This window comes from Drosophila suzukii, chromosome 3 (assembly GCF_043229965.1).
Source record: "Drosophila suzukii chromosome 3, CBGP_Dsuzu_IsoJpt1.0, whole genome shotgun sequence".
Lineage (NCBI taxonomy): Eukaryota > Metazoa > Arthropoda > Insecta > Diptera > Drosophilidae > Drosophila > Drosophila suzukii.
The window spans coordinates 87,463,728-87,484,214 of NC_092082.1; the positions used below are offsets into that span (position 1 = coordinate 87,463,728).

The 20,487-nt window shown below is 42.3% G+C and overlaps 8 protein-coding genes across 8 annotated transcripts; 5 read left to right on the plus strand and 3 right to left on the minus strand.

Annotated features, from left to right (window-relative positions):
* Positions 1 to 1,371: 1,371 nt before the first annotated feature.
* On the minus strand, positions 1,372 to 2,462 carry LOC108007410 (protein CIMAP1D). The gene is made up of 4 exons (XM_017071063.4): positions 2,310 to 2,462; positions 2,028 to 2,246; positions 1,774 to 1,960; positions 1,372 to 1,709 (listed from the first exon to the last, which is right to left on the minus strand). The coding sequence occupies exons 1-4, from the start codon at positions 2,326 to 2,328 to the stop codon at positions 1,445 to 1,447; spliced, it is 690 nt and encodes a 229-aa protein (XP_016926552.1). The 5' UTR covers positions 2,329 to 2,462; the 3' UTR covers positions 1,372 to 1,444.
* Positions 2,463 to 2,513: 51 nt separating this feature from the next.
* prt (putative mushroom body vesicular transporter portabella) lies at positions 2,514 to 5,299 on the minus strand. Its single transcript, XM_036818804.3, has 6 exons — positions 4,947 to 5,299; positions 4,355 to 4,885; positions 3,341 to 3,942; positions 3,065 to 3,281; positions 2,887 to 3,011; positions 2,514 to 2,832 (listed from the first exon to the last, which is right to left on the minus strand). The coding sequence occupies exons 1-6, from the start codon at positions 5,143 to 5,145 to the stop codon at positions 2,740 to 2,742; spliced, it is 1,767 nt and encodes a 588-aa protein (XP_036674699.3). The 5' UTR covers positions 5,146 to 5,299; the 3' UTR covers positions 2,514 to 2,739.
* A 1,208-nt stretch (positions 5,300 to 6,507) lies between these two features.
* Positions 6,508 to 7,125, minus strand: LOC108007849 (ciliary microtubule associated protein 1B). Its single transcript, XM_017071611.4, has 2 exons — positions 6,971 to 7,125; positions 6,508 to 6,763 (listed from the first exon to the last, which is right to left on the minus strand). The coding sequence occupies exons 1-2, from the start codon at positions 6,990 to 6,992 to the stop codon at positions 6,546 to 6,548; spliced, it is 240 nt and encodes a 79-aa protein (XP_016927100.3). The 5' UTR covers positions 6,993 to 7,125; the 3' UTR covers positions 6,508 to 6,545.
* A 163-nt stretch (positions 7,126 to 7,288) lies between these two features.
* Gba1a (Glucocerebrosidase 1a) lies at positions 7,289 to 9,316 on the plus strand. The gene is made up of 4 exons (XM_036818787.3): positions 7,289 to 7,425; positions 7,484 to 8,496; positions 8,592 to 8,934; positions 8,996 to 9,316. The coding sequence occupies exons 1-4, from the start codon at positions 7,371 to 7,373 to the stop codon at positions 9,259 to 9,261; spliced, it is 1,677 nt and encodes a 558-aa protein (XP_036674682.3). The 5' UTR covers positions 7,289 to 7,370; the 3' UTR covers positions 9,262 to 9,316.
* A 369-nt stretch (positions 9,317 to 9,685) lies between these two features.
* Positions 9,686 to 11,411, plus strand: Qsox4 (Quiescin sulfhydryl oxidase 4). Its single transcript, XM_036818477.3, has one exon. The coding sequence runs from the start codon at positions 9,707 to 9,709 to the stop codon at positions 11,405 to 11,407; it is 1,701 nt and encodes a 566-aa protein (XP_036674372.3). The 5' UTR covers positions 9,686 to 9,706; the 3' UTR covers positions 11,408 to 11,411.
* Positions 11,412 to 11,936: 525 nt separating this feature from the next.
* Gba1b (Glucocerebrosidase 1b) lies at positions 11,937 to 15,317 on the plus strand. Its single transcript, XM_036818614.3, has 9 exons — positions 11,937 to 12,092; positions 12,165 to 12,307; positions 12,511 to 12,670; positions 12,731 to 12,878; positions 12,939 to 13,259; positions 13,317 to 13,446; positions 13,538 to 13,651; positions 13,717 to 14,240; positions 14,933 to 15,317. Exons 1-9 carry the CDS (start codon positions 12,041 to 12,043, stop codon positions 15,030 to 15,032), a joined length of 1,692 nt encoding a protein of 563 aa, XP_036674509.3. The 5' UTR covers positions 11,937 to 12,040; the 3' UTR covers positions 15,033 to 15,317.
* A 2,074-nt stretch (positions 15,318 to 17,391) lies between these two features.
* LOC108007850 (alpha-tocopherol transfer protein-like) lies at positions 17,392 to 18,785 on the plus strand. The gene is made up of 3 exons (XM_017071612.4): positions 17,392 to 17,717; positions 17,919 to 18,291; positions 18,355 to 18,785. The coding sequence occupies exons 1-3, from the start codon at positions 17,425 to 17,427 to the stop codon at positions 18,607 to 18,609; spliced, it is 921 nt and encodes a 306-aa protein (XP_016927101.2). The 5' UTR covers positions 17,392 to 17,424; the 3' UTR covers positions 18,610 to 18,785.
* Positions 18,786 to 18,872: 87 nt separating this feature from the next.
* Positions 18,873 to 20,445, plus strand: LOC108007836 (alpha-tocopherol transfer protein-like). The gene is made up of 3 exons (XM_017071599.4): positions 18,873 to 19,214; positions 19,478 to 19,850; positions 20,095 to 20,445. The coding sequence occupies exons 1-3, from the start codon at positions 18,913 to 18,915 to the stop codon at positions 20,353 to 20,355; spliced, it is 936 nt and encodes a 311-aa protein (XP_016927088.4). The 5' UTR covers positions 18,873 to 18,912; the 3' UTR covers positions 20,356 to 20,445.
* Positions 20,446 to 20,487: the final 42 nt, after the last annotated feature.

Consider the following 20,487-nt stretch of genomic DNA (forward strand, 5'->3'; position numbering starts at 1 on the left):
GCCACGGCGTATGCGCAATTTCTTGGCGCCACTGTAAACGTAAGTGTCAGCAAAAGAAAGAGACAAAATAAGAGAGCAGAAAGCAGAGAGACCGAGGGGGTGATCGTAATTGAGTAAATAGAAACGTTAAGTTCTTTGTTTAAGCTAACATTGGTTCTGGCAATTGTAGGACGTCGCTGTAAACGTAAGTCTCATCAATGATTCCGGCCTCTAGTAACATTAGCGATGACTCAAACCATGTATGTGACACTGCTTACTGTTCTACACTGCAGTATAAATACTATATACGCGAAAAAAACGCGCGAAAATTAAATCTGAAATTTAAAAATAATCGAATATAAGATATTTAATTCGTACCACGTTTTACTTCTTGTTGATGAATAAATTAGTCGCCAAGAACTCTTCAATTTTTGAGCGCACTTAAACTGACCAGGATCAAAAAAGTGAGACAAATTAGCATAATCAGTATGAAAGGCAAGGCAAAAACAATGCAAGTAAGCATTTTAAATTTAATTCTTCGGTAATCCCTTAGTTGTGTTACGTATGTGTCAATTTCCGATGTTAAACTCACCGCCTTTGCGTGGAATACCACGTCAGTATAATAAAAGTATTTGTACGTATCTTGATTTAGGTTCTGTTATTATTCTTCGCCAAAATTTTTGTTTTGTCCTTATTTAATTTTCTTCCATATTATGTGACAACTAACTCAAGGCATGGCCGACATAGTTTTATTAGACCAAATTGTTTCACTAACCTATGTATAACACTTGTTGTTAAGCTGGTATATTTGAGGTGACGATTTGAAATGTTATTCTAGAAATGCAATGAATTCTTTCCTAACTTATGGCCTTTTAAGTCTCATTATAACTAGTTAAACATCGAAGGCTGTCTTGTCTCAACACATATATACATTTTAATTTAAGGTAGACCTATAGGTTCTTTCTTCCGATAAAAATGACCATACCCTCAGCAAGGGTACAACGATTAATTCGCTGGAAGCGGTAGACTACTTCAATGAGAGTGACAGACTTTCACGATTAAAGCATTCCCTTAAATGTATTTTTCGATTAAGGGTCGGTTTCTCGAGTCTTTGAAAAGTCCCTAAAAGCTTTCTGTCCGAAAAAGATAAACTTGTCGTAAAGGCAAATGGGGTTTCTTAACTCCTATAATTTATTAGAGTCATGATAGGCACAAAGTTATGACACTTTTTTTTCAATTATCTGCTTATGACCTAAACTTTAGGTTAAATTAATTGTGAAAAACAGTTTCCGAGAAATGTTAGCCAGCACACCAGTAACAAGGCTATTTGAGTCTCAATGGATAGCATGTCAATGGTATTTAAGTTCCCCATTAAAAAAGCAATCACAAAAATGGGTTACCAAAAGATTTATTTATTTATTCACTAAAATTTTGAACGTTTCTTCTAATATTGCACTCCACCTGTCTACATGTTGTCACATCTAACTATCATGGGCGGGGCGAACTGGTGGTGGCGCACTCCGAAGGAGTACCCCGGTCCACTTCTGCCAGGACGATAGTACATCAGATCGTAGTAGTTAGGTCCGGGTCCAACGTTCTCGCCGGGAATCGCGGTACGCGGCTGCATCGAGTAAATCGGGGCACGGTTTAGTTTCACATTGATATCGCCGCCTCCATATGCAGCCGGGCCAGGCGAGTTGGCCTTGTTGAGAATCTTGGTTTGCAGGCCCCTTTGGTAAAGAAGGTTTAGAGAAGTTAGCAAATGATGATACCGATAAGCCATGATTTACTCACATGCTGTAGCTTGGGACACCAGGACGAACGGCATTCACCTCGTACTTGTAGGCATTCGGACCAGGACCCTCCTTTTTAAAGTTAAAGTCCGTTCGCAAACCCATAGAATAGGACGGAGCGTTGACCCCCGTGAAGAATGGCTTCTTGTGGACATCGTGGGCACCGGGACCGGGACTGCTTCGCTTGTCTACGATAATGTATTTCCTCAGCTGCTTAGCAAACCGCGAATTCTTTAGATTCATTAACAGACTCACCTATTGTATTGGTCCTGGGCGCTATAGAGAACTCCAGCCCTTTACTGTTGCCGTAGCGCGTCAGCTTATCCACCTTATAGGCCCCTGGACCAGGGCCTAAATCCTCTCCAGGAGCACGCGTTCGCATGCCGAAGGAGTACTGTGGCATCCGCTGTTTTCGGTTGTCATGCTTATCATAGCCGACAGTGGGCGGCAGCATATAGACGCCGGGTCCGGGGCCTTTGAATATTATAGATAACTAGTCTACCACTCGCCCCATTTTTAAATAAAACTTTCTCTTACCGAAAGGTCGCACCGCCATTTTTAGTTACTTTTGTGCAATATTAGAAAAAATATTTGTTTTAAATTTTGACCTCAATGTGAGGTGTTTGCCGAAAGGATCCCACGAACAGAATGAGGTTTCCATAGAGCCCGACATATCAGCTAGGGGCGAAGTCGAATCCAAAGCCCACTTGGTTCGGAATGTACAAAAATCAAAATATAATATTTTCATACTAGTTTTTAATCGGAAAATTGTATTACATTAACCTAAATTAGTTTGAAACATAGTAAATGATTTTAATTATAGGAGATTCGAATATTATGGGGCATCAAAGGGGTAAATGGTTTACAAAAAATCAGCTCCATATATATTGCTTTTATGAGCCAAAGGAACGCCTAATTCGGACACTCAAGATTGCTTGAGACTTGCTGGAGAACTGGGCAGTGCAGCCTATTCCACATCCATGGAGTTGTAAAGCTGTTTATATCGAGATCCACGTCCGCTGCTTTGAAGCAGCATATCATTATGCTGTTCCCTCAGGGCCTATGGAATAATACGATTAAATAATATTTTCCTAATATTTATGCCATCTCTTACCTTTGGATCGTATTTCTGATACAAGTAGACCAGTATGGGACCATAGATCATGTTGAAAATGCCCACAATGCGCATTAGCCAAGCAAAACCAAAGGTCTGTGCCAACTCACCACCAATAAGGGGAGCTGGAAAACTATTGTATTTAGATAAATCTCAAGCCAGTTCATTAAAGACTTACCCAAGCAATAGGCCAGGCTAACGGAGGTCTGTTGAATGGCATAGACAGTTCCGTAACTGGACATGGAACTACTGCTCTCACTGTGATCCTCTTGGGAAAGTGTGGCATCCACAAAAGTGGCCAAGAGCGGAACCAGTGCCGCATCAATTACTCCTATGCCAAGACCCAAAGCAAAATGGGGCATCAATAGTTGGGCAACTGTTGTTGCACTGGGTATCTGTAATCAAGAATTGAAATAGGGTTTTTTATTTATAATCATTAATACAAATTACTTACCAGAATAGAGGCCACACCCACTAGCACCAAACTAATGCAGGACACCTTGACCTGGCCATATTTATAGGCAATGCTGCCAAAGAAGTTCGTGCCCACAAAGTAACCTACGGAGTCTGGGATGAATACAGTGCCCAGCTGCCACTTATTGGGCTTCAGATACTGGATCAGCCAGATGGGCAGACACGGCTCCAGCATGGCCATTGTGGAGGTGGAGAACCAAATGGCCAGCACAATGGCCAGAATCATTTTGCACTCGAGCAGGGGTCGCCACTTGGGTGTCTCCTCCACAACCACCTCCGGCTGCACAGAGAGATCCAAGGTCAGCAGCTGGAGACCCAGACTTAGGAACATCAGCGTGGAGAGAATAATGAAAGGGGCCGATTTGCCCATCAAGTCATACAGAATTCCACCAAAGGGATAGCCAAGGAGCACGCCCAATGCAATGCTGCCCAGGATGATGCCCATCACCTTGGAGCGACGAGCCTCCTCCGGATAATGCTGGGCCACAAGACTCATGCCGCAAATATTGATGCAGGCGGATCCTACGCCCTGTACCGCCCGGGCCACCAATAGAGCCCAATACGATTCACCAACGGAGAAGACTGTAAGGATATATTTAGATAATAAAAAAGAGGAATTCTTTAAAAAAAAAACAACATTATTCTCTTAAAAAAACACCTGGAAATAGTAAAATATTTTATCAGGTTTTTGTAGCACTCCAAATAAAATATTTTAAAATCAGTTATGGTTATATATGTATATATAATAGTGTAAAATTCCAAATACTCATCTAAGGATAGTATAATATTATCTCAGATTTCTGTGGCATCCCGGATAAAAATATTATATTGGACCTTATAACTTAAATGATTTAAAACAAGCTGATAGAATTCATGTTTTTTATGAGTATTGATATCTTAGTTAATCCTCGGCATGGTTATAAAACTCCTCTTTCATTTATCCGCCTGATGGGGTGTTGAAAAAAAAACAGTTCCCCAAAAATAGATCACTCACCCAGCGAGGAGAGGAGCAGGAAGAAGGTGCCCACCACAATGGGAAGGCGGTAGCCAAACTTGCTGGATGCGTTGCCGACAATCGGATTGAAAATTAATTGGACAAGGGCCTTCATCGCTAGGAGAAGGCCAATGGAGCCATTCTCCTGCGCCAAGGTCAGCTCTTTAATGCTGCTGTTGGTGGGTGGATTGCCGGGGGGCAGCTTTCTGTTCCTGCTCCTGTTCCCGTTTCCAATTCCAGTGACATTAGTGCCACTCGACTGGACATCAGTGGAATTGGGCGTGAGTGTGCTCGATGAGGTGCTAGCCGTCCTGGTGGTGGCTTCTGTGGACAGCTGGAACAGGGTGAAGTTCACCATCGATTTGCCCGGAATGGGATGCTTGGAGATGTAGAGCTGAGGATGGCCACCTGGATGTTCTCCACTTGCCCGATAGGCAAGTTTCGAGGATGGTGAGGTATCCTCCAGACCGAGGACCACTGGCGACGATGAATCCAGCTCCAGGCTGGCCAGGTAATCCGGCAGAATGGGCACTGCAAATGCGTTAATTATTGTTAATTACCACGCTTATCTGCAATTGATTTGGCCATTTACCAATTACGGTTAGCAGCATGTTATCTAGCAGCAGGGCCAGGTAGACAATCACTGCAATTAGGCAGCGATTGGAGGAGCCATTTGTTCCGGACGGAGTGGAGCTGCGCCTGCCGGAGGCATTTAGCTGGGCGGCCGCCTGGTTTTGCGATTGCGACTCCGAACGGGAGTGGTTCTGGCCGCGTTTCGACTTCTCCGACATGGCTAACGCTCGTTGGGCTTATTGGACAACACAGATACCGCCAATTTAGGCTGCCATATGGCTCCGGATTCGCGCCACAAAGTATGCTCGCCCCAAATGTATCTACACAGAGCCAACAGGTGGTGGTACTGCCCCAACGACGTATATGCGAGTATTGAAAGGCGGCGACAAGTTGCCGTTCTATTTTATTGACACCAGGCGAACCGAGCCGAGCGAGCTGCCCGAACAGATGGCCCAAAGGCCGAAGCCAGCCAACCCAGATGGATCCCACTCCAAGTCAATCTAGTCTGTTTGTGTTGAACATGGCTCTAATGGTGACCTCCAGGAGGGTATCTGATTTTTAAAAACATTTTTAAGCCAATTTGGGAAAAACACGAATAGTTATGATTATTTTCTCGGTTAAAACATAAAGATAGCATAGGTATAACCTATAACTAAGATGTCATATTATTAATATACAATTAGTTTTATATTTATGTCTCATACATTTTTCTAAAATGTAGGTGTACTTCGCATGAATGTTTTAGGAAATTTATTAAGGGCAAAGCCAAACCCGGAATACTTTTAAATATTTTAAGAACAAATTTTAAAATAAAAAAATTAAAACAATCAATAGCATGTAAATACAAATTTTTTATTTTTCACAACAAATATGTAAGATTATTATTTAAAAGATCTTTCTTCTAAAATTATTCCCAATGCATCTTTCCACGATAGTAAGAGCATTACAGTTTTGTACTATCCAAACAGTTTTTCTCAATTTTTCTATTGAACTGGTGATAGTTTTTGTTAACACCAAACTCTGCTGCACACACACATGGCTTTAAAGGTTTTGCCATGACATGGTATTCAATATTATTAGGATGGATAGGATGGTGAGATGGTGATGGAGATTAAAGCTCTTGCTTAAAGACCCCGCAGAGCGAGTGTTTTTTTCCTCTGCCCCGATAAGCAGGCTATGGACATTCTGCCTTTAGTCACATTTTCCGTTTCATTGCACTTTCTGCTGTTTAAATTTAGTCCCGACAAATTTGTGATGAATTTCCTTTATGCTGAAAATTGATTTTAAAAATGGAGTGCTCGCTATTAACCCATTTATTTCCGATGTAGCATTAATAAGAGGTATCTACAAGTCACCGCTTGGGAAACAAGGCAAATCCATGGCCGAATAGGTGATAACCAGTGGTAATGATTAATCATAGGAGTAGATAAGCCGAAAGCACACCTGTTTCGCAAATTTGCTAATAAATCTACACGCCCACTTAAGCTTGATATACCGATTTGGCTAATCTGACAAATATTCCAGTTAATTGATAAGGTAGCCGTCAAAAGTTCAATTGGTAAGTAATAAAAACAAATATGTATTAGAAAGTATATACTAGACAATTTATTTTAACCAATTAACGACGGTATATAGAGTACTGTTCGGCTGAAGGCCGTCCAAAACGCGTGACCTTGCCCGGATGATAGGCAGCTGGTCCTGGTCCATCGACTTTCCTCGTACTATTGCAGGACCTCGAGGATGTCCCGAAGGAGAACTGCGGGCTTCGCTGCAACCGCTTGTCGCAGTTCTGATAGCCAAAGGTACTGGGCAGGTTATAGGCGCCAGGTCCGGGTCCTGAAAAAAAGTGGTATATTTTTAGAATTTTTAATTTACCTCTTCTAAAAATAATCATATTTTTGTATTTAGTTATAGAATTTCTGTTAAATTATGCTTATTTCTAAATAATATAAAAAAAAAGATATTTTGGCCATAAGTAAAAGCAAAGTAGAGTAGTCTTTATAATAATATACAATCACCGATGAAAACCTAAAAATACTTTACCGATAGATCTGTTACTCGACATGTTTTATTGGTTTTTTTTTGTTAAAAATTCCGAAAATTTTGTAAAATTTTGAAACTCTAGAAAGAGTTGTTTACCGAATGGGATTCAACTAGAAACTGAGGAAACTTCTCTTACGTCCCTAGAATAAAAGATGAAATGTAAAATCAAGGCACATCTGATGATGATAATTTTGATAAAATCTCTGCCTCATATTATGGCCATGTTCTCTTAGCCAGCAAAACATAATCGCCAGGTGGTCTTATCGGGTAAGTTTCCTGTATTAGCCTCTTGACTTGGGGCACACCCCAAGTGGTCAGATAATCGGCTAAGACCACCAGTTGGAACCATTAATAATTTCAATCGGCTTGTGGCGTTTGGAGCGAACGGTCAACCAGTAAAATGTTTGCCAGCAGAAGAATCCTGGTCCTGGCACTGCTGCTGATCTCGGCAATTGGTAAGTGGCAATAAAAAGCAAGTCATAAGCCAAAATTAGAACTGAAATTTCCCTGCAGGTGGCCAATCTGAATCGATCCCCTGCAAACTGAAGGAGGAGACTCATGGCAAGGTGTGCGTGTGCACGGCTGACTACTGTGATTACTTGGAAAATCCCGTGCTGGCGGATGAAAACGAGTGGTTCCTGATCTCAAGTTCCAAACAGGGACTCCGATTCTCTACAACCAGTGATAAATTCGGCACTGAGGAGAAAGTCACTGTGCAGGATTATGTGGAGCCTGCCACTGAGACGAAGAATGAAACTATCCTATCCCGCCTGGTCGATAAGGTGGTGGCCAGTGCTTTTACTTTGGAGTCCCGGGAGAGTTCCATCACTCGCTCGGTGACTCTGCGTCTGGATAGAAACAATACCCACCAGAAGATGGTGGGTTTTGGAGGCAGCTACACCGGAGCCGTGGAATTTTTGGTGGATAACTTCAAGCAGTCGGAACTGGCCGATCATCTCTACAAGTCGTTCTACGCCGAGGATGGTCTGGGCTTCAATCTCATGCGAGTTTCCATTGGCGGCTGTGACTTTGACCTAGAGCCTTGGTCCTACGCCGAGGAGGTGGATGACACCTTGCTCTCGGATATGGATGAACTGAACGACCATGATGTGAAGAAAGTGGAGCAGATCAAGCGCCTCATTGCAGTGTCCGGCGTGAAGAATCTTCTCGTCAAGGGAGCCGCCTGGAGTGCTCCGCCATGGATGAAGACCAACAATAAGTGGACAGGATTTGGACGACTTAAGCGGGCTTACTATCAGACCTGGGCTGACTATCATCTGCGTTGGATAAAACTGATGGAGGACAATGGCATTCCCATCTGGGCCATTTCCACGGGCAACGAGCCCCTCAATGGCATCGTCTTCATGTACTTCGTGAGATTCATGAGCATGGGATGGACTCCGCAGACCCAGGCCATTTGGCTGAATGATTATCTGGGCCCCACCATACGTAACTCTGAGTTTAATGACACCATCCTGTTCGGCAACGACGATCAACGCTACTCCTTCCCCCATTGGTTTAAAATGGTAAGTTAAGGAACTAAAAATAAATAATTCTAAGAACAAGTATAATTTTATTAGCACCAATTAAACTTCATGTTTCTTATCTGGAATTTTTTCAGATGAACTATACCCGACCCAATTCGATTGATTATCTGGACGGATTATCGTTGCACTGGTATTGGGATGAGATTTTCGGCAACAGCTTTATCGAGCACACCACTGAGTATGCCCCCGACAAGATCTTGATAGTTTCGGAGTCCTGCATCGGGGATAAACCCTGGCAGGCTGCTGCTCCTCTTCTGGGAAGTTGGGAGCGGGCCGAGAAGTACGCCCGTGACTACCTGCAGAACATTAAATTGGGATTCCAAGCCTGGATTGACTGGAACATTTGCCTGGACGAAAAGGGTGGTCCCAACTATGTGGATAATACGGTGGATGCCCCAGTTATAGTCAATACTACAAGTAGGAATACCCTTACATAATAGAATGATCAATATTTAATAACAAAATGTATACCTTGCAGCCTATGAGGAGTTCTACAAGCAGCCCATGTTCTACGCCATGGGTCACTTCTCCAAACTGGTGCCCGAGGGATCCGTTCGTATAGATGCCGTTCCCAGTAACGTCAATCTGGATTCGGTGGCCTTCCAGCGACCGGATAACAAGATCGCCGCTGTTCTTTTTAATAGCGGTCGCGCAGATCTGGACATCACAGTGGTGGATAGTGTTCGTGGTCAGTTCGTCGTAAACGTTCCGGCCAAATCCATTCACACCTTAATGTACAGCTAGAACCATTTTATAATTAAAAAAAATTAAATAAAACATACAAAAAACATAAAGAATTGCTATGAATTTTTAAAAACTCCTTAGGGGGGTTAATGTCTATATCATATCATATCATATCATATCATATGGCCTCATACAAATATTTTTATTCAAACTTGGGGTACATTATATATTATTACAGGTTAAAATGTTGTTAAGAAATGTTTAAAATTATATGATTGCAGTCTACTTTTGGGCATTTCAAAAGTTTAAGTTAAAGTACCTTATAAAAAAGAAATATCAAATACAAAATAAGTAAAGTTAAAATGTTATTTCTGTTATTTTTTATGCTTACAAAGAATTGAAATTTTCACGCATTTGATTCGGTTTTCAAAATGAAGCAAAGCAAATCCGTAAATATGAATTATCAGTTGCAGTAGACCAGTGGACTAATAAGCATCGTTTTGAAATGAATAGATATTTATATTATTCCCCGGCTATATCACTTTTGCTGTGCACACTGCTCTTCCCCGGACTTTCACAGTTTCTCTATAATCCGGATGACAATGTGGAGCAGCTGGATTTCGCCTCCTTTGAAAGTGGACTTAGTGAGCCGACAACGGGAAAGCTAGTGAAGTTTTTCAATGGATTCTGTAAGGACAGCCAACACTTTATGCCCGCATTTAGGAAGTTATCCCGAAAGCTTTACAAGTGGAAGCGTATACTGAAAGTACATGTGTTCGATTGCGCGAAGGACGAGAACCTTAAGATCTGTCGTAGTTTCATCATCCGTAGTACCCCAACTCTGCGTTTCTTTCCTACGGCCTACCATCGAGACCCAGAAGATCTGGGTACCGAGATCTCCAGTCGCAATGTAAAGGAAATTGAGTCGGAGTTGGCCCTATATCTTGCGGAATTAAAGTACTTTAAATTGTTTTCGAGGGAGGACAATGTAAAGGATATTTTTCGGGACCATGAACACGTAAAGTACATTGCCATGGTTTTCCAAATGTGCCTTTTTAACTTCATGCCGCACTTTGAAACGGGGAATTCCATGGAGGAAAAGCAGGCTTCCCTGGACGATTGCAATAAGGATAATCCAATAGTTGCGACCATTGGAAGGAACACCCTTTTGGAACTGCTGCCCTATAATGAAATCGCTGTGCGTGTCTTCGATGATCATCAGGTTTACACCAAATTTAACATATCACCAGTGCCAAATTTAATAGTTATCTTAAACCGGAATATAAAACCGCTGTTCCTAACGCCCGAGGTGGACACCAGTGAGGCTTATGTGGCTGCCATTAGGCAATTTCTTGAGTTTTCCGACTTTAAGCCGCATAAACCCTTATTAAAAACCCTACCAACAAACATTACTGAGGCCTTGCGCTATGAAATTTTCAAGCAACACAAAAATCGACCTCAACAGATCTATAGAGCCGATCTGGAACGGGCTGTTGACCAAATACTCAAGGTGGAACTCCCCAAAACATCAAACTTTGTTGGAAAAAGGCTAAGTGTCGTTAACAATTTCCTAAGGCAGTTATACTACCTAAGTCCTCTAAAACCAGAGGCCAAAGAAAAGCTGAACAACCTTTATAACTCGATGAAAATTAAGAGCAGAGTTTCCGGAGTTAAATTTAAAGAGTTGGTCTTAAAAGCTTTGAAGAATTACACATTTGACGGAAAGCAATACGTTGGCTGCATTGCCTCTCGTTCTTTTCTGCGCGGTTTTAACTGCTCATTTTGGGCACTATTTCACTATCTTACTGTGGAGTCTGAATCCTTTCATGCGGGTGCCGTCGTACAGGTCTTCAACGGCTTTGTGAAATTCTTCATGGATTGCAACGATTGTCGAAACAATTTACGGGAGTTTAAGAAGATCCGACCACTTTCTGATGTGACCCAGATTGATCAAGAAATACTATGGCTGTGGGAGGCCCATAACTATATCAACAAGCAGTTGGCCGGTGGTTCTAGTGAGGATCCAAAGTTCCCGAAGATTCAGTTCCCAAGCGAAAGAGATTGCCCCAGCTGTCGGGACAACCAATCAGAATGGCGCACTGATGAAGTGTTGAAATATCTAAAGAGCATATATTCCTTGAAAAACCTAAGTTGGTTCGGAATGGCATCTGACAGTGCTTACACTTACTCTGATTTCGAAAAATAACCTTTATTTTTATTTCTGTCAGCACTACAACAAAATGTGAGTGCTTAAAAATTATATTTGTATGGTGAAATTTATGAATTTTACTTTTTAAATAAATTAAAAATAATATTAAAAAGTTTTTGAGATATATTTCTTAAAATTTTGATATATGCGGGACTTGGAAGAGTGTAGGTCTACGAAACTTTTCCACAAAGATACTTTTGAAAATTTTTAAAGGGGTGTAAAAAAACACTATTCAAATGGGTCTGCAGATAACAAAAATCATTTTACCGCAGACCAATGTAAATTAAATTTGGAAGCACTTTCGAAACCGAAAATATCGTAGCTCTTTTTGTGTTTTAACCCCCCTTGGGGCTCCCGCTCCTCCTCTGGGTTTGCATAACTTTTACCTTTGATTGCGTGAGTAGATTTCCAAGTGGGATCGCTCCGTCTGCCGACTATAGCTATTTGCCGGTCCGGCTGCTTTATCAAATCAACAGCTGAGCCCGGGTCAAGTGGCGTTCGAAAACATAAACATCAAGTTGAGCGAAATTCGGTTGCTTGATCATTCGAAAGCAAAGTGGCTCTCGTTTTGAGCTCAGTTGTGGACAGGCCTTCGATCGAGTCGCATTGTCTTTTGGCTGGAGTGCAAATATGAAGACACTTTGGACTTGCTTTCTTTTTGCAGTCATCGCAATCTGTGCAGGTGAGCGGGAAATAATAAATTCATGCCTACCTGAACACCCCAAAAATATACATACATAAATACCTGTTGCAGGTGCTCCAGAAAACCAGCTGCCCTGCGATTTGCGCGAAACAAGCCATGGAAGTGTGTGTGTTTGCAACAGTACCTACTGCGATTATCTGGAACAGCCCCAACTCACTGATAGCTCCCAGATTGTGGTGATTAGCTCCAGCAAGGTGAGTCAGCAGAATTACCAGCACTCGCGGTCACAGAACTAGCATTTCAAAAAAGTATTTATCAGGCATGCTTTTAGAAATGATAAAGTAAATTAAATTCGCGATTTAAACGAATGGGGTATTGTTATAACTATTATCAAACTTTGATTAAAGCATAGATTAAATTATCATCCAAGTTTTAATACAATTTAAACATTTTTCAGGATGGCCTACGCTTTAAGAAGACAACAGGGTATATTACAGATGGAAAACCTTTAACAGTGGAAGACAAACAATTTACTGATGAGAACTTCATGGCAGAGGCGATTGTGGTGGATCAGCAGAGAGCCTGGTTGCAGTTGGCCAACATTCCCCAACGCTTGTGTAGCTAAAAAAATAATACTTATATCAAAAATATCAACAATACCATTCATAAAATTTCAGTTATCAATGCTAGCACTAAGACCTTTCGGATATCCGTGAAACGGGAGCAGCGATATCAGAATGTTTCCATTTTTGGTGGGGCCTTTACAGGAACAGTCTCACATTTAATCAAGCAATTGCCAGAAGATCTACAAGTTCATGTCTATAAGTAAGATTTTATTGGATACCATTCAGAAATATATTTGATATTAGACCATTCTTACAACAGATCCTATTACCATCCCGATGGAATTGCCTACAACACTGTTCGAATGTCAATTGGTGGTTCGGACTTTGATATGGAACCTTGGGCCTATAACGAGTGGCCTCGTAATGATCCTCAGTTGAGTAACTTTACGTCCCTCGATCCGAGGGATCTGCAGAAAATTGAGCAACTGAATCGCTTAAAGACAGTTGGTCAACTGGATGAACTGAAGATCATGGGTGCCGCCTGGAGTGCTCCACCGTGGATGAAGAGCAACGATCGCTGGACAGGATTTGGCCAGCTGAAATCGGAATATTACCAAACCTGGGCGCTCTACCACCTCAAGTGAGAATGTTCTGGGCAGTACATGTGCCATTTATGAGGGACTTGATATTCTTGCAGATTTCTCGAACTTATGCGGGCTAAAAATATGCCGATTTGGGCCATATCCACTGGCAATGAGCCGCTAAACGGCGTCATCGGCTTCTTCTTTGTGCACTTCATGAGCATGGGCTGGACGCCCTGGCAGCAGGTATGAGCCATTAGCCATAGCCATTCAAAATTGGCCACTGGCCATCGATCACGATTCTGGCTATTAAGCATGTCGACATTTTTTCGGCCAGGCTATTTGGCTGAACGACAATCTGGGACCGACCATCAGGAACTCGGGGGAGAGCAAGGTGCTCATCTTTGGCAATGACGACCAGCGGTACACCTATCCCTCATGGTTTCGAAAGGTATTTAGGGTCTATAACAGCAAATAGAAAAAATATTGTTAACATTTTAATCTAAAATTCTTTAGATGCGCTCTTCCCGCAACAATTCACTATCCTTTTTGGATGGTCTGGCAGTCCATTGGTACTGGGACGAACTGGTAGGTCCACAACTCATTGACCAGGCTCACACGGAGATGCCCAAGAAGATGATACTAAATACGGAGTCCTGCATCGGGGATAAGCCTTGGCAGACCCATGGACCGGAACTCGGAAGTTGGCAGCGTGGCGAGAGCTATATGAGGGCCTATACACAGGATCTGAGGCACAACTTTAATGGCTGGCTTGATTGGAATCTGGTTCTGGACGAACAGGGCGGTCCCAACTATGTGAAGAACTATGTGGACGCTCCCATCATTGTGAATGCCACGAGTCGTGGTGAGATATACAAGCAGCCGATCTTCTATGCCATAGGCCACTTCTCCAAGTTCCTGCCACCGCAGTCTGTGCGCATCGAGACGGAAATTGAGAGCCAGCGAAATACCTTCACCCAGCTGAGTGTTGTGGGCTTCCAGCGACCAGACGGCAGTGTGGCGTTGATCATATACAATGGGTAAGTGTTAATAAACTGGGGGAAATAATATAACTATATTGCAAAACATAGGAACTTTGGTAAACGATATTTAACAATATATAAGTTAAATGGAATCAACCCATGGAATTGTCAATTAGACCAATTATAAAAAATTTACTCCTACAACAAAATACTATCACGTTACTATTTTTATAAAACTTGCACAATAATATAGTACCCTAAGCCACAATAAAGTAAAGATTTTTATTTTTAACGGTAGTAAAATATTTAATACATGCTTTATTATTCGCATTAAAATTATTGGTAATGAGTTTTAAAAAATGATTATTATATCATTTATAGAATATTATAACGATAAGATCTAGTTTCTGTTAGATTTATTACATACCATCAATGAAATACATTTAAAGTGGAGAAAATTAACATTCATTATAATGGGAATCTGCCTATAACAATAATTTAATTCATTTTAAGGTAGTAGACCATTTTTAAATCATTTTAGGAACTCTGAAAGAATAATTTCTGAGTGATTTTTCCAAGTGCCTCTTGCGCATCTATTTCGGGTTGCATCTGCGACGGTGCCGCTTAAGTGCGTCAACTTAATTGCCGACAACGTTGCGATTCCGCTTTATGAATGTCTCTAATGGAGACCCTGCACTCCGATACTTTTATTCGAAATTGTCTAAGACCCTGCTCTTGTAATCTTGCAGCCAGAACCTCCCGGTGGATGTGGCCCTCAATGATAGCCAGCGTGGAGCGATCAACCTCCGCCTGCCGCCGCGCTCCTGGCACACGGTCCTCTACAAATGAGTCTTCCCGGAACCCAACTATATAGTAATTTAAACTAGGCTAGGAGGAGGGGGCAAGGAGTCCAGCTGCCGCTGCCCAGAGGACCAATTGAGGCTCAAGTGACAGCGGCGCAACGGAAGCCAATAAATCGCCACTCAACAGGATGAGCAGGATAATGGGCATGAGGAGATGGGGATTCGAATACAAGGATGTAATGCCAGATATGCCGAGACAGCGGAAATTTGTTTAAGCCGCTCAATTTGCCGTAACGCGTCTGTTTACAATGAAATTTCATTTGCCGTTTAATTTTCGTCGTTTTCTTATTTGAGGGGATCGGGGAACGGCATTCTACAAACGTCATGCATGTTCTATGCAGTATATAGGAACATATCTCGGATCAAGTTGAGTGACAACTGCCAGTCGAGCGGCAACGACGGGTAACCAAAAAAAAACGCCTCTTGCTCTCGAATATTATCTTTAGGCTAGCGCTTCGGGTTCTCGTATTCGTATATTTGTTCAATATGCTCTATAAATATGATTGTCAATTGAGCGCCAAGCAAATGCATTTTCCCATTTCCCCGACTTTTTCCTCTCCCCCTCGCACTTGGCGCACAAAATGGGGCGTTTTATGTAAGTCTATAAATTAAAACATGAAACGTTTATAAACCCATATGACTGCTTGTTGTGGCAGACTCAACTGCAGCGATGCGCTTCCATTTTGTTTTGAATTAAATATAAGTATGCGAAATAATATAAATATTATTGAAATAAGTATATTTTTGAATTTCGGGGACTCGCATTGTTTTTATTGCTTGAACCACTTAAGATAAAAACTTTAACGTTTGCCAAATGTTTTTGTAAAATATTATTTTGAATAACCCAAACGCATGTTTAATTTAAATATGTTTTTGTATTAATATTAAATCCATACCTCCAAGGACCAAATTAAAAAGAAGTGAATCTCTATTTTCTCTTGTCTGCAATGTATTGATTATTCACGGATAACAAAATGATCTCTCAAGACAAAGTTCCTTGAAAATTACAAAATATTACAGATTGATTGAGCCGTCTGTAAGCCACTCTCGGGGGCATTAATTCCATACCCTTTTGTGTGAAGACTCCCAGCGATTCCTTGTGGCATCCATCACTTTCGCCGAGTGCAGCATATGCAGTCCGAGCATATCTGAAGTGCTTACAACAAAATACACTTATCAGCAATGAGTGTGTCAATTACATACCCACACTATGTATATCCCTCACCCTTTTCGTCCCTTAAGAGAGTGCCAACATCGGGCAATGTGTCGAGTGCGATGGTGCACTGCAGCGGGCTGTTAATGAGGCTCATTATTAATATGGCAACGATATGTTTGTGTCATGAGCAATGGGCTGGCTGCGAAGGGAATTTACACGCGCTGCCCTGTCAGCACGAAGATCAAAGCGCAGCCTCCAGTGGCTTCGTATCCGAATCGGGATCCCAAGCCCCATGGCCATAATGTGTTATGAGTTATTGGCGGAGTGGGAAGATGATCCGCTTCCTGGGCTCCCAGTTCCACAGAGGAACAGATCGCCAGATCTCCGGCTTGTCAGCAGCTGACAGCGCCATGTCATAGCAATTTGCCCAGCCGTAGGTGTTCCATGTCAACATCAACAGCGCATCGCCACCTACCCGAGATGTCGGTGTATAATGCCCTCTGACAGGCACTCAAATTGAATGCTCACAACACGGACAACCGACGAACTGGATACTATTTAGCGTTAGATTTATTTCGGGCATTAAACGCAGATCGCATTTCAAAAGAAAGTACTCGTGCACTGGGAAAAAAAAGAGAGCTGAAGTGGTTATGAAGATATATTAAAAAAAATGTTTTCCAGCTCAGAAAAATATTCATAAATGGATAAAGAGACTTTGTTTTATAATATATGACTAAGATAATTCAAAATACTTAAATATATAAGAAGTAATGGTTATCAGCGATATTTTGTCTTAAAATATAAAAGTATCCAAATTTTCGTAACTTGTATTCTCTTTTAGTTTCAAAAACGAATCTTTAAATAATTCAATCTAAGTGCATGAGCATCCATTTCCCAAATGTGCGCGAGAAGGGCACTTAAGAGATCTCTTTAGACAGGCGCCGGATGTGCGCTAACACTCTGATAGATCCCCTATATAGTACATATCCCATATAGTTTTTTACCAACATCCAAATTCCAGTCCCCGAGCTGGGGAAAAGTGCAAGTTACAACTGCGTGTAGATATCGACCATGAGGCGGGTGTATTCTCCCAATCCGAATCGGCCAATCGATTAGATTAGATATGAGGGCCACCCACCACCAGATGGAGAGGGAAATGGGCAAATTAGATATATCATAACTGGGACCAATTGCCATCAAACAGCGCATAGCCGTTACCAAAATGCGACGTCCACTCTCGCCGACATTGGCCAAATTGGCCGAGAAGGAGGTGAACGAGACGCCCGATCGGATTCAGCAGGACATCATTATCCTGCGTGTTTGGATTCGCCAGCAACCACATCTGCGAGCCAGAACAGATGTGGATTTTTTGATTGCCTTCCTGAGACGCTGCAGATACAGTTTGGAGGAAACCAAGCGCCGGATCGACCGCTACTTCACCCACTACAACCTTTTTCCAGAGATTATGAACAATCGCTGTGTTACCCAGCGACTTTTGGATATCAATCGAATGGGGTAAGCTAAGGATATGTATTAAGCTGAAAAAATAAACATCTTAAACGCAAAATCGGAATCCCTTTAAACGGACTTTGGGATTAGCTTTGCTTGCGTATTGCCGCCACACGTACAGTGTGCAACAAAACATTCAGCAAAAGTGATTGGTTTTTTTTAAATACACCGAGGTACCTATAATTCCTATAACTCCTATCCTTTCAGTATCTGCCTTTATCCGGACATGCCTAAGGGAGATAGTCGTACCGCCATGTTCATAGCCCGATTTGGCCACTTTGATCCCAATCTGTACATGCTGCGTGAGATCTACCACTTTTCTTCGATGGCCATGGAGGTGATAGCGCTGGAGAATGACTATGCCTCGCTGGCTGGGATTTGCGAAATCATTGACCTGGAGGGTGTGAACTCGGATAAAATGCGGCGATTCGATAGGGTTTTATTTCGCAAGTGGTGGAACTGGCTCTACAATTGTAGTCCTCTGAAGGTCAAGGAAATGTACATCATAAACATGCCCAAGGATATTCAGGGTACCGTCATGTTTCTGTACAATGTGCTCAGCATGCAAGTTAACTATCCAGTAGGTATTCGAATTTTTAATATTTCTTAAATAATATCTCTCTAAACACTTATCATTTTATAGATACGGGTTCTGAAAAACAGCGAGGAACTGATCGAGCATATTGGCAAGGACTCCCTGCCGGAGGAGTATGGCGGCACCAATGGTCATATGGGCGAGTGTGTGGCCTACATGGAGGACCTGCTGAACAGCTACCGTGGTTATTTCGAGCAGGACTGCAACTACGGGACCATCGAGGAACTGCGTCATGGAGAGATAGCCACCTATGAGGCGGAATTCGGAGCCAGTGGCTCCTTTCGTCGACTAAACTGGGATTAACGCTGACCCGGAAGCAGGAAATCCAACTCTTTCCCTCCCCAAACGCATATCCATATCCAAATACATTCCAAACTCCGTTGTAGTCGATCAATTAAATATAACGACCACCACCTATCATCTATCTATGCACTCGTGTATCTATATCTATCTGCCGGCCGACGGGTTTCGGGTTGCCGTTCCAGCTAGTTTACAAGGTGTTGGGCCCGATTAGATAGCGCCATAGCCAGCACCATTAACGCCACTTCGACCACGGCGGTGCGTCAGTGGTTTTGGCATTCAGTTAGCATTGGAAAGAGCGCCGGAATGGCGACCAAACTGAGACCTCTCGATCCCCAACTGGCGGCTCTGGCCAAGAGCGAGTGCAACGAGGATCAGGCCCAGCGATCGGAGATCATAGTAACCATCCAGACGTGGATCACCAAGTCGCCGCACCTCAAGGCCCCCACCGATGAGCACCTAATCCTGGCCTTCCTGCGGCGCTGCCGTTTCAGTCAGGAGGAGGCCAAGCGGCGAATCGACAACTACTACTCCCTGCGCAACGTATTCCCCGAGGTCCTGGGTTCGCGGCAGGTGGACGAGGCTCTACTCACCCAGCTCCAAAGAGGGTGGGTTAAAGTTCCTGTCCTCTAACAAATTGTTTAAATTTCAATTTTGTAATCGGTGGTGTCAGAAGTAACGAATTATTAAGAGCCTTATCATAGTAATGGTAAAAATAATTTATTCACTCACTATCTATGGACAGTACTTGCGAAAAATTAATATCGTATAAGCTGTGTATACCTAACAAACACTAATGATAATTTTTTTTTTATTCTGTTATTATTCTAAAAAGTATTTGAAATTGCTAATTTACTCTCCATATCTACAGAATCCATGTAATACCCAGTCGACCGGTGAGTCCCGAGGGACCGCGGGTTATCATCTCGCAGTTCCGTAATATCGATCCCAAGAAGTCAAATCCCCGCGAGGCCTTCAAACTGGTCTTCATCATGCTGGAACTACTGGCCCTGGAGTGCGATAATGCTTCGATTTCCGGCTTGGTTTGGGTTGTGGATGCCCGGGATGTGACCATGGAGCAGATGCTGCAATATGATCCCTTCCTGCTGAAGAAAGCCTTTGCCTTGGTGGACCAGTGTATTCCACTGCGATTTGTGGAGATCCATATGATAAATATGCGAAAGGAGGGACAAACCATTTTCAATTTCGTGACCAAGTTCTTGCCCTCCAAGCTACCTTTTAAGGTGAGTCATTATATGGTATATCTAATAACAAATATGCTTAAAAAAATGATACTGTTTATTCCTCGGAATTTATAGAGCAATAAATTTAAGAACTTTGTTTACAATAGCTATAAACTTATATGTAGTTGTAAAACCCCGCAACATTTTATTCATCTTTCTTCTATTTATTTTGTTGGTTATTGCTTTAGAGATTTGAAATAAATATAATTAATGTACGCTATATATTAATCCTCCCGATTCACAGTTCGTGGTGCACAAGAAGTCGGAGGATCTGTACCAGCACCTGCCCAGAGATGCGATGACCATCGAGTATGGAGGAACCAATGGCTACCATGCAGAGGCCATTGATCATTGGCGCCAGAAGCTGCTGAACCACAAGGATTACCTGGCCAAGGATGCCCAGTATGGAACCAACGAGAAACTCCGCGTGGGATTGGCCAGTGCCTGGGCCAATGGAGAACTGGACGGGATGAGCGGATCCTTCCGCAAACTGGAGTTGGACTAAGTTAAAGACTCTAATTACTGTTTTCAATTACCGTTTAATTAAGTGCTAAAGCTATACAAATAATTTAAGGCCTATTCGGGTCACTGGGTATCTCGTGTATCCTCTTAAAAAATAGCTTTACAATTTCCTAGT